The following is a 12,862-nucleotide window of genomic DNA, read 5'->3' as shown; positions in this document are numbered from 1 at the left end:
CCGAGAGTGAAGCTGAAGAAATTAATATCAGTGAGACGTGTTACCAAAGAAGGCTGTGCGACTCCCTTGTGTAGATAACGTTTTAAAAATTGTAAAAGGCTGTCAGTCTGGTATGGTTTAAATGCAGTCTTATCAAGAGCGAGGGTGATATAATCGAGGACCTCAGAGAGTCTGGCACAGAGCCGACCTTCAAAGGCTGTGGTGGAAAAGAATGCGAAGAGGGGTACCGTGTACAGATGTAAAAACTTACTGAGGATGAAGATGAATGCTGACCCCTAGAGCAAAAGCCCTCCATCCTTTGTGTGCTGTCTGTAGGGCAAATCTAAAAACCGAAAATATACACGTCACTCTCAGGCAGGCCTGTGGAAAACCCTCATGATTCTTCTCAGAGGGATTAATATGATGCAGAAAAAAAACAAACACCCAAAATGATATTAAGCCTGTCAATCCCAAACGCAGAGATACACAAAAACATACTCACACTTGCTATACTGTTCCACAGGTCCTCGTTTTTTGTGTTTTTATAACTATATGTCTGAAGATAATGTACAATACCACGTTTAAATGTATCGGCACTAAGATAATCTCTTAGCATGTTCAGAATACAAGATCCCTGAAAAAAAAAACACACAGTAAAATAAGTATTAACTATACTTCCTCAATCTAACCCATCACACTTTATTTTGGAATAATTCTTTTAAAAGTTTCCTTTTCTGGAAGAATTTCCTAGGTCCCTTCAAGGTAGAGGTAGTCTCCCTCTCCCTCTGGCTGTAGGGAATGGTGGGGTCACAAAATAGGCAAAGCCTGGATCCCCAAATGTCTACATGAAGTATATGTCCCTGCCAATAGGACTGGTACTTATTTTATTGGAATACTAGAGGCCCGGTGCATGAAATTTGTGCACGAGTAGGGTCCCTAGGCCTGGCCCAAGAGCAGGGCCTATCGGGACCTTCCGGCTGCCAGCCGGGCCCTTTCTTCATTCCGCGCCGCCCCCTGGTGGTCAGCGCACGTCATAGCAAGTGATTGAACTTCCGGTCTCCCAGTTGAAATCCCAAGGGGACACTTTGCATATTAGCCTTTTATATATAGAGAAGATAATGACATAGCATTATATTAGTTTCAGGTGTACAACATGATTTGATATTTGCATATATTGCAAAATAATCACAATAAGTCTAGTAAACATTCATTAACACATAGTTACAAAATTATCTTCTTGTGATGAAGACTTAAGATCTACTGTTAGCAACTTTCAAATATGCAATACATTATTAACTACTGTCACCATGCTGTATATTACATCCCATGACATTTTGTTTGTTTTTTGTTTTTGTTTTTAATATATTTTATTGATTTTTTACAGAGAGGAAGTGAGAGGGATAGAGTTAGAAACATCGATGAGAGAGAAACATCAATCAGCTGCCTCCTGCATACCCCCTACTGGGGATTGTGCCCACAACCAAGGTACATGCCCTTGACCGGAATCGAACCTGGGACCCTTGAGTCCGCCGGCTGACACTCTATCCACTGAACCAAACCAGTTAGGGCCCATGATGTTTTTATAATTAGAAGTGTATACCTCCTGACTCCCTTCATCTATTTTGCCCAGCTTCTCCCCCATCTCTGGCAGCCACCAATTTGTTCTATGAGCTTGGTTGTTTTTGTTCTTTTTTTTTTTAAGATTCCACATAAAGTGAGATCATACAGCATTTGTCTCTCACTTATTTCACTTAGCATAAAGCCCTGAAGGTCCATCCATGTCTGAAATCACAAGATTTTCTTTTTATGGCTGACTAATATTCCATTGTGTGTATTTCACTTTTGTGTATTTATCCAAAGAAAATGAAAACACTAACCTAAAGATATATGCACTCTCATGTTCACTGCAGCATTACTTGCTATAGCTAAGATAAGGAAACAACTAAATGTCCATTGATGGATGAATGGATAAAGGGTGTGTAGCACACACACACACACACACACACACACTGAGTGGCCAGATTATTATGATCTCTGAATGCATAATAATCTGGCCACTCAGTGTACTTATGTATAAGAGAAAGCTTGCAAATCTTGATATGTCAAGGGACCAGGAGATAGTGGCCCCCAGCCTCTGGCTAGTAAGTCCTCTGCTTCTTTCTAATTACCCACAATGTAGTTCTTATACATGGAAAAACCTTATTTTAAAATCCCAACTCTGTGGTCAGTCTACACTGAGTGGCCAGATTATTATGCATTCAGAGATCATAATAATCTGGCCACTCAGTGTATATACATACTAGAGGCCTGGTGCATGAAATCCCTACCCAGAAGTAGGGTCCCTAGGCCTGACCAGCAATCAGGGCCGGCCAGGGCCTTCCTTCCCCCAGCTGCGAGCTGTCGGCTGCTGGCTGGGGCATTCCTTCATTCCGCGCTGCCCCCTGGTGGTCAGTGCACATCATAGCAAGTGGTCAAACTCCTGAGCGGACAATTTGCTTATTAGGCTTTTATTATCTATATATATATATATAAAAGCCTAAGTGATCATTAAGACTGGTTGGCCAGTCACTATGACGTGCACAGACCACCAGGGGACAGATGCTCAACACAGGAGCTGCCCCCTAGTGGTCAGTGCACTCCCATAGCCAACCTCCCACAGCCAGCCAACCTCCCGCGGTCCCTCCCCCAGGCTAGCCGGCCCTGATCAGACCTGACTGGTACTGGGTTAGACAGCCCTGATCAGCCCTGATCACCAGCCAGGCCGAGGGACCCCCACCTGTGTACGAATTCATGCACCGGGCCTCTAGTATAGGATATGTGTGTATGTGTGTGTGTGTGTGTGCTACACACCCTTTATCCATTCATCCATCAATGGACATTTAGTTGTTTCCTTATCTTGGCTATAGCAAGTAATTCTGCAGTGAACATGACAGTGCATATATCTTTAGGTTAGTGTTTTCATTTTCTTTGGATAAATACACAAAAGTGAAATTACTGGGTCATATGGTAGTGCTATTTTTAATTTTTTGAGGAACCTCTACACCGTTTTCCATAGTGGCTGCACCAATGTACATTCCCACCAGTATACAAGGGTTCCCTTTCCTCCAAATCCTTGCCAACATTTGTTATTTATCTTTTTCATAGTAGCCATTCTAACAGGTGTGCGGTGATATTTCATTGTGGTTTTGATTTGCATTTCCCTTATGATTAGTGAAGTTCGGCATCTTTTCATGTACCTGTTGGCCATCTCTATGTCTTCTTTGTAAAATTTCTATTCAGTTCCTCTGCCCATTTTTTTTTTTTAAAATTTATTGTTGAAAGTATTACAGATGTCCCATTTTTCCCCCATTGACCCCTTCTAGCCTGCACCCACTCCCCCACCCCCAGCCTTCACCACACTATTGTCTGCCCTTTCTAAAATCAGATTGGCTTTGTTCCTGAGTTGTATAAGTCCTGTATATATTTTGTATTCTAACCCCTTATTAGATACATGGTTTTCAAATGTTTTTCCCATTCTATATGTAGCCTTTTCATTTTGTTTCTTCTGCTGTGCAGAAGCTTTTTAGTTTATTATAGTCCCACTTGTTTTTGCTTTTGTTGCTTGTACTTTTGATGTCAAGTACAAAAAAACATTGCCATGACCCCTGTCAAGGAGCTCTCCCCCTATGTTTTCTTTCGTGATTTTTACATTTAAGGTCTTACATTTAAGTCTTTAATCCATTTTGTGTTGATTTCTGTGAATGGTCTAAGATATGGGTCCAGTTTTCCCAACACCATTTATTAAAGAGACTGTATTTCCCAGTGGTATATTCTTGGCTCCTTTATCATAAGTTGACCACTTACGTGTACTTTATTTCTGGACTCTCTATTCTGTTCCATTGATCTATGTGTTTGTTAATACCCGTTTTATTTTTTTTATCTCCCCTGCACTATTATAAAAACATCCAAGCAAGAAATACTTTTCTGTTTGCGACAAACAAAACAACAGCCAAACACAATGATAAATGACACATTTTCCGCCTCAGTGAGAAGACAACAGAAATTGTGACATTGGGCGGGAAAAGTGGAAAAGCAGAAACCTGGCCTCTTAATGGAGCCATCACTGAGCTGCAGCCTATGTTGCCAAGGGAAGGAAATACGGGCCCCATGTGACCAGAAGCCTCCCTCGCTCCCCCAAGAGAAGCCATAAATCTAGATTTTTATGTAAAATCTCCCAATTATTGAATGTTGGAAACTATTTCCAATTTTGTTATTAACACGTTGTGCAGGAAAATACTTTGCAGTTCAACAATGTACACCATTCCTAAAGGCATGGAATGTTAAGCTACACAAGGGCAAGAATTTTTGCCTGGAACAAAGACAATGCTCAATCGAGACCTATTTGTTGAATCTATATATATAAAAGCCTAAGAGACTGTTTGTTTGACCATTCGACTGGTAGCTATGACGCGCACTGACCACCAGGGGGCAGAAGCTCCGACCGGTAGGTTAGCTTGCTGCTGGGGTCCGGCCAATGGGGACTGGACAAGGTGGGCTGGACACACCCTGGAACCCTCCTGCGGACCCTCCCCACCCCTGATCATGCACCAATGGGGTCCCTTGGCCTGACCTGCACCCTCTCGCAATCTGGGACCCCTTAGGGGATGTCGGAGAGCTGGTTTTGGCCCGATCCCCACAAGCCAGGCCAAGGGACCACACCAGTGCATGAATCCATGCACTAGGCCTCTAGTAATAAATAAAAGGCAGAGTTTTGGTAGGCCATGAATTTTCAACTTACAACAGAATAAAGCATTTACCAAAATGTAACCTTTAGGATTATGAGACAAATTGCAAGTTAGACTTAAACAGGTGAACTCCAGCCAGCTCAGTTCAGAACAGAAGGCAGTCAATCCGGATTGCTCCTTATGAAGGGACCATCACCCCACAACCCTAGCTATAACCTCTCCACGCCAGTATTTATAAATTTTAGTATCCAAACTGCACCCTTATAGTCCATTTTTACCTTATCATAAGAAACCTCATCAAACATCTCCCGAATCTGAGCAGGATTCTCCACGTGTGTGGACACAGGGTGTGAGGAATTCAATGCGTCTACCTCCATTGCATTAAAACACTTGCCAAGGAAATAATCTTCCTATTGAGACAGAACACAGACACATCAGTTATGATTTACATGTAGATGAAAAGTATAAAAGGGGGATAGCTTGATCTGGGGCAACAGATTTATACTTTAAATTTCTGGTCCAATATAGTCTATATTTCTAGAATTTACAAAATAAAATAGAACTACTATCTTCTAAACAGCAGCTAAGAAACAATGGTTTTAGGTAAACATTTTACATTTCCCTCATCTTAAATATTTACTTATCACTTTAGAATAAAGAAAAGTTCGTATTAACTTAAAAACAAACCATTATGCCTTTAGCCAAAAAAAAATAAAAATAAAACAAGAAACTAAAACGTATAATAATTTCAACATTTCCAATCAGCCTATATTATTTTAAAGCAAAGAAATGTAGCTTTAAATGCATGTAGTGAAAGAAAAATGGAAGAGGACAAATTCCAACTATAACCTGATTATTAAGGCCTATTAACCAATAGAATAATACACCTACCTAATCATTTTTAAAGATTATGTGGAAACATAGACAAACATTTATGACCTATTATAGTGTAATAATTATAACTATGTATAAATTATGTATATAGGAAGATGAATATGAACCATTGAAATTATTATAGAAGAATAAAGAATTTTTTTACATAAAGTTTACATAGTTTTTTAAAAATTTTACTGCATGTGATTTTCACAAGTTAAACACGTGACTTTTAAAATAACATATAGAGGTTCCAAAGCATTGAATCTGTGACCCATGAGTCTAGGTTCACATATAATCAAGTGTGCAGTTACCTTAAGCATAATTTATTTGATTTGGCAAGTAGAATTCTACTGAAATAGCAATCTGTAGCTAATACTTCAGTGAGCAACCTGATGGTTGGAGAAATTATACAGAACAGAAAGGCTGTCATTATTTCTAGTTCTCTGATATTAAAGGAGGACAAAATTTAGTATAATTTTACAACAATCATAGATTCACAATTTATTTGGAAATAAGCATTTGTGATATATATCTTGAAAGTTCACTAGCATTTTGGGAACATAATTCATATATAAACTCCCAAGGAAGTTATTAACCTATGAATTCTGTCATCAAAGCTCAGTAAATATTTTCCAGAAACACTGAACAAAACAACAGATTAACCTAAAATGTAAAAAATAATAAGTAAATATTTCTTACAACTTTCAGTTCTGGATGAGTCACACTGACAGACACAAACTCCATAAACTTGGCAAATCCCTCATTGAGCCAAAGATCATTCCACCATTCCATAGTGACCAGGTTCCCAAACCACTGGAAGGAAAACATTCACCAGATTATTCGCACATTTCTATGGAGACTGGCTTATCTACACAGCCATAAACATAAAGCCTTTAGAAGGAAATATATTTTACATGAGTGATGTCCGTTATATGGATGTTAACGTAGTCATAGAACTCATATTTTATGAAAAGAAAAACATTTTAATATGCATTATAAAACACGGTATCTAATGCTTTAAAGAAATCATTTTTCTTACAGAAAAAAGAGACAAAGTAGACATTGTCCCTACACGATATGAACAGCCTCATATGTCCCGTGAAGCAATTCAGACACAGTTTCCACTATGTAAGAAGTGTGAGTGGGCTTCTGTACCTGGTGGGCGAGCTCATGGGACACGGTCATCGTGATGCCAAGCTTACTTGATGCAGAAGCCTTTTCCACATCAAACAAGAGAGCAGATTCCCGGTATGTGGTCAGTCCCCAGTTTTCCATAGCACCAGACTGAAAGTCAGGAATAGCAGCAAGATCTTGGGACGGAAGCAATAAAAATATATTTAAAAGCTACACATTTTCCAAACACCCTACCTTTCGGAATGGACGGATGTAGTAATCAAAAGAAAGTCTAAGCTGCCCGTGCGGACTCATGGAGTTCTAGACTGGAAGAAGCTTTCACAATGGAGAAAAGGCGCCTGGTGACTCATTCAGAGTCACTGTGCTACCATGTGACAAAGTCAGACTCGGGTCTCAGGCCTCCTAACTCCATTTCTAACTTTCTGACAAGGAGTTTAGGATTGAATAATGTTAACAACTGACTCAATAATCCACTCTGCTTTGAATTCCCAAGACCTCCATACACCTAACAACCTCAAACACAAAGTAATTTTAAGGGGTCTTATAAGAAAATGCAGATTTTCTTCTGCTGTGTAAATTCATTCATTCAAAAATTATATTTTTTAAGCATCTTATCCAAGTATGTGCCAATAATGGAAAAAGTACAGCATTTGCATTTTGCTGTCTGCCCACAGACATTGTTGGGTTTCTCTTTGAAGTCCAAAGGCAAAATTATTTCCATGCCATGTGCCTCAGGAACTGGATCAAGATCTGCTTTTACTATCACTAGTTTACTGAACAGATCAGGGGTGAGTAGGATCAACCCAATGGTTGACACCTGCCAGGGTTTTAAAGAGTTGAGGGACTGGCGCGATAACCACGGGGATGCTAATTAGGGGGATATAATCGATGGCTGGGGTCAATAAAGGCCACAATGTGTAATATCTGTGCCAAATCTCTACCTTGTTTGGGTAAGGGATATGGAATGCTAAAATAATCCTCATAAAATTCCAGAAGAGTCACCGCAGCATCCAGTGCATAGTCCGCCTGAGTGATCTTGTCTGGCACGGCATACACAGACACCTGAAGAGAAAGGCACACGGACTTTACTCCAAGACCATCATGGCTGCTCTCCACAACTGCACATGTTTACCAGCTTCATATTGTGAACAGGGTTGCCAATATCAAAGAAGGCAACTGGAAGTTCTATTTCTTGTATTAATGCTGACTATTCCTGATCAACTCCCCTTCTGAAAGCAGCTACAAATGCTGGATAACATACACAAGAAGGTCTCTTTAAATGTTTCCATGAGACAGTGATAAAGACAACTTGGAGGCCAGAAGTGAAGTGACAGTAAGACGCTCAGAAGTCAGAACAATGCCGCCAGCTTTTGCCCTATACACTAGACCCGTGGTCGGCAAACTGCGGCTCGAGAGCCATATGCGGCTCTTTGGCCCCTTGAGTGTGGCTCTTCCACAAAATACCACTGGCCTGGGCGAGTCTATTTTGAAGAAGTGGCTGTTAGAAGAAGTTTAAGTTTAAAAAATTTGGCTCTCAAAAGAAATTTCAGTCGTTGTACTGTTGATATTTGGCTCTGTTGACTAATGAGTTTGCCGACCACTGCACTAGCCCAATACAGATAGATTTGAGCTTTTGTTTTCATGGTATTGAAAGACTCAGGAGATAGGAGACAAAGTCCAAAGCCTGTTTAAGATGGTCGGTGTAACAGGAGACACACCTCAGCAAAAGGCTGCACCCTGAAGGATATGCCCTTACTGTAAGCGAACCAGAAATAACCACCCCCTTCCTCAAGAAGAGTGCATTGAAAAAAGATGGTTTTCAATCTTTGCTACTATATGGAGAATCTGAACCAAAAGCTAACCTCCATGCTGTTTAACAGTTAGATTCACAATAACCAGATGGTCCAAAAACCCAAAGCCAGTAATTCAATTTAAAATGCCGCCCGAAGTGCTTCCGGTCACCCGACAAGAGCAAGCCCAAATTCTCTCTGGAAGAATCCGCCTCTGACTCAGGTAGTACAAGTTCACCGACATAATCCACAATATATACAAAGGAACAAGACACCGTGAGCAAGAGACAGCAAAAACCAAAAACCACAGAACCGGGTACACAAAGACTCTAGCCATGACAATTACTACACAGAGAGTATAAAGTATGCGTTTAATGCGTTTAAAGAAATAAAAGGACTAAACATATTAGTATGTAAAAGGGATTCTGGGACCCAGTTCCAATGTGGAGGGGTGTGGGGAGTTGCAGGGGGAGTTTCCCCCACATTACCAAGCAATTCTCCAACACCAGCTGGGTGTCCTACAATTTAACTCAATTCTGACACTAACTAGAGATAGCGTCCGATTCCTCAGTTTAAGGGTTCAGCCCTCCATGACTGCCCCCCACTCCCACCTCAGATGCCAGTCCAAAGTCCAGGTTGTCAGCTGCGCCTCTGACTAGCGGATTTGAACTGGAGGTTTCAACACCCGCTCCTTGGGCTTGCTTAATTTGCTAGAGCGGTTCACAAACCAGAAGTTGACTTACTAGATTACTGGTTCACTGTAGAAGGAGATAACGCAGGAACAGTCACATGGACGAGGTAGGTAGGACAAGGTACAGGGGAAGGGTACCGAGCTTCAGTGCCCCCTCCTAGCACGCTGCCCTCCCAGCACATCCACAAGTTCCCAACATGGAAGCTCTGACCCCATCCTGTGGCTTTGGGTGGAGGCAGACACAGGCAGGGCTGATTAAATCATCCTCTGTTGGGGCCGGAACTCAATCTCCAGCGAGGTCAGGGGTGGGGATTGCAAGTTCCAACCCTCCAATCACCTGGTTGATTCCTGGCAGCCAGCCCCCAACCTTAGGTTACCTAGGGGCTTTCCAAAGGTCACCTCATTAGCAAAACAAGAAACACCTTTATCACTCCCTTAGCTTAGGAAACACCGGAGTTTTCACTGTTCATTGCCAGAATCAGGAGGAAGACGAAATAGGCATTTATTATAAACCACAGTACCACAGTAGGGAAGAGACCTTATAAAAAGATTCATAAATGATTCACAAAAGAGGGCAAATCAATGAGTGGGTGTTTTTGTTGATAGTTTCCCTGCTGAATTGAATTGCTCCCTACATCCAAGTCTCAGCATCACCTGCAAATCCCCAGGTAAGGGGCGGTTTTTCCACAAGGAGAAGCAGCCTCAGCCCTTATAGGAACAAAAGGCAACTTAACAGAGAAACCCTAACTACCCAGGCCTCAGTGAAAACCAGTACAAACAAGTGAGCTATCTCGAACGTGTCCTGCAGCTCCTTGCCAAAAAACGCATTTGCATTCAGTGTCACAGAAAGGTTGTATGGATTGTTCACTACCCAATGGTACTCAGACAAGGAGCGAGTGCTTCTTGAAACGAGAATTTTTTTCTCCAGTATTCCAGTATTCCCTAGCCCAACGGCCTCCCCAGAGCCATTTAATACTCCAAGCTGACTGCTCTTTCTTCCTTCCAGAAATCACCTGCTCAGATAGTCAGTGGCATTCATTTCCAAACTGCAGAAAGTTATAGCCAGCAGCCACCTTAGAAACCATTGCAGGGTCATGTCCAACTAACACACTTTAAAGCCATATAAACCAGTCCCAAAAGGAGGGAGTCGGGCCGGGGTCAGAGAGCCAGGTAGTGGTGGAGCCAGGACCATGACACACGCCAGGCCAAGCTTCTCCACGTGTTTTTGTGATTAGAACCTCACTGTACACATGAGCATCTGTGACAGGAGGATCACCAACCCTGGTTTGCCCCTGACGGAGGGGTTCCCAGGATGTGGATTTCCAGTTTTAAAACCAGGACAGTCCCAGGCAGACCCGGGCCAGCTGGTCACCCCATGTGACAATCACAGGTTCACCTTGACTCCGCTCTTGGTCATCTTGCTGACAGACTTAAAGTCTGAAATAATGAAGGCCACGAGGTAGGTGCTCATCTTGACAGTGACATCAAAATGGTCTTCTATGAGTCCTTCAGCAATAGTCTCCGATTTAACCTAAAACCAGAATAACTTACATCATCAAATAATCCAATTTTATAATTTCCTACCAGACATACCATTGAAAGTATGTGGCATGACATTTGTATAATTAATTTCTCTTTCCAATATTCGATTGTAATTTAGATAGCAATGAAACCAAAATGTGGGGTTTTTTAGTCCAAGTTCACTGTCTCGTGAAACTGAAAAATGAAGTCGTGGACAAAAATGGTTATTGGAACCGGAGTTGATTGAGAGAAGCCAGTCCTGGAAAAGGAGCAGCTGGGGTTCCAGGAGCAGACCAGCGTCCAGAGCTTCCCTTCCATGTTGCAGTCCGGAGTAGTTCGGCGTCCAAGAGAATTAAAGTCTACTAGTCCACGTGTGGAGGCCCACACGGCTCATGGCTATAAGCCACATGGGCAACAGGATGTGCGCTCCCCCTCCAAAACCCCCCTCCCACCCCCCCACCCCTTACCTCCCACCCCCGCCACAGGAAGGAACATCAGAAACCCATTGCCTGCTGGGTAAAAGGAAGAGGGTGAGAGGAAGCTCATGCTTTTGAATTTAGGGTGTGGGTACAGACTTGCTAGCTCCTGATTGGTTTTTTCAAAAAAATTCTGCCTTAATAACATTCTTGGGATTGGTTATATGCCTCAGTCTTGGGACTGGTCATCTGCAAGCTGCCTGTCTTAGCAACATCCATACATTTTAAAGTTCATGCCTCTCTTTCGCCCTTCCTTCCCCGCCCAGTTGGGGTACCTCAGTAACTCCACCTAGTTGGGTGCCCCTCTCTACCTAGCTTCCTTTTGTCTCCTCATTAAGGCCAAACCATTCTATTCAATTTCTTCTTTACAATTTTAAGGTATAAAATTCAATGGGTTTTCAAAATTATATTCAGCATTGTGCAACGATCACCACTTAATTTCTTAAAAATAACCCAGATGACCACAAACTGACTCGTATTTGGTACATGAGGATTGATGATATGGATGGGACAAAGCAAAACTGAGATTGCTGGTTTTGCCAATATGTAGTCCACTTGTCCTTAAATACAGGTATGAGAATTATCTAGAAGTGTAATGCCTAATTTATTTTCTACATTGGGCAAGTATGTAATGATTACACAGCCTAAGTAACCCATGCCTGGGTATGCCCCGCAAACCTCCTCCAAACTGATTTGCTTCATTGGAATCAGCTTTTCAGTGCACTCAGGAGGCAGCCTAGCAGAGCGGGGTGGGAGCGAGGGAGGTACAGTCTGAGGTCTGCTCCCAAAGAAGGAAGTCCAGTACCTCAGCCAACAGAAAGCACTGGGCCAGGATTTGGAGAAAGGACCCTCCAAAACTAGCCTGGAGCATCCCATTGCTAACATATGCATTTTTCCTTTAATCTTATTTCCACCCAATTTCTGGGCTCTGGTCCTTCTTAATATCCACCAGCTGGTCACCCTCTGCTCATTCAAACCCTGATGCTGACAGCCAACCTAGGTTTACACTTGAAGGACCCAAAATTACCTTTTCTTTTTAAAATGCCTTTACCAACCCCTAACCAAAATTTCCGTTCCTGATGTTCTCTATCTCAAATTTATATTAGAAAAATGACAAATTTTTTTCTTATCTTTTCTTATACGAATGTGGGGAGGGGGAGACAAAAGTTGGTGGCTGGCAGGGATTTTCAGAGAATGTTTTTCATAGGGGACAGCCCTCTACAGGGGCCTGTCAGAACCTTGCTTGAGGAAGGGATCCTTCAGGTATTTAGAGGGGATCCAGAGTTTTAAGGGTTGAGAAGTACTGTCCTGGAGGTTGGTCTGTGGCACTCTTCATGCGAAGAAGTGGCACAGGGATAAGGAGGGTCACCCTTCAGGGCCCCCGACAAGGGGTCCACCCTGAGTCTCATCCACAGTGAGCCTCTCAGGACAAATGTGTGCTTCAGGAGTTGGCGTGCATCTGTTGCAGAATGACAGCTCAGCCGATGTTTTTTTCTAAGCGACCAGAATCATAGGACGGGGGGCCTTGCGTCCTATTCATTTGGCACAGTCATTTCTTCTGGCCACTTTGAAAAATCAGAGGAAACACTTCAACATCTGCTTTGAAATTTGAAGGATAATGGTTTTTTTAAAGGAAACTGAGCTACCTATCATTACTAACCTTTAGTACTA

The 12,862-nt window shown here is 42.2% G+C and overlaps 1 protein-coding gene across 1 annotated transcript in view; it reads right to left on the bottom strand.

Moving 5' to 3' along the window:
* The window catches only part of ERAP1 (endoplasmic reticulum aminopeptidase 1), a 37,423-nt gene that overhangs the window by 14,916 nt on the left and 9,645 nt on the right, over positions 1-12,862 (bottom strand). Inside the window, exons 4-10 of the mRNA XM_008144525.3 lie at positions 10,591-10,725; positions 7,655-7,775; positions 6,735-6,889; positions 6,279-6,392; positions 4,982-5,113; positions 482-613; positions 251-322 (exon numbers count right to left, since the gene is read on the bottom strand). Of these exons, the coding sequence (XP_008142747.2) occupies positions 251-322; positions 482-613; positions 4,982-5,113; positions 6,279-6,392; positions 6,735-6,889; positions 7,655-7,775; positions 10,591-10,725 (861 nt within the window). The remainder of the gene's footprint in view (positions 1-250; positions 323-481; positions 614-4,981; positions 5,114-6,278; positions 6,393-6,734; positions 6,890-7,654; positions 7,776-10,590; positions 10,726-12,862) is intronic.

The sequence above is a fragment of the Eptesicus fuscus genome, chromosome 4, assembly GCF_027574615.1.
Source record: "Eptesicus fuscus isolate TK198812 chromosome 4, DD_ASM_mEF_20220401, whole genome shotgun sequence".
In the NCBI taxonomy this organism is placed as follows: Eukaryota; Metazoa; Chordata; class Mammalia; order Chiroptera; family Vespertilionidae; genus Eptesicus; species Eptesicus fuscus.
This window is presented reverse-complemented; position numbering and strand designations above follow the sequence as displayed.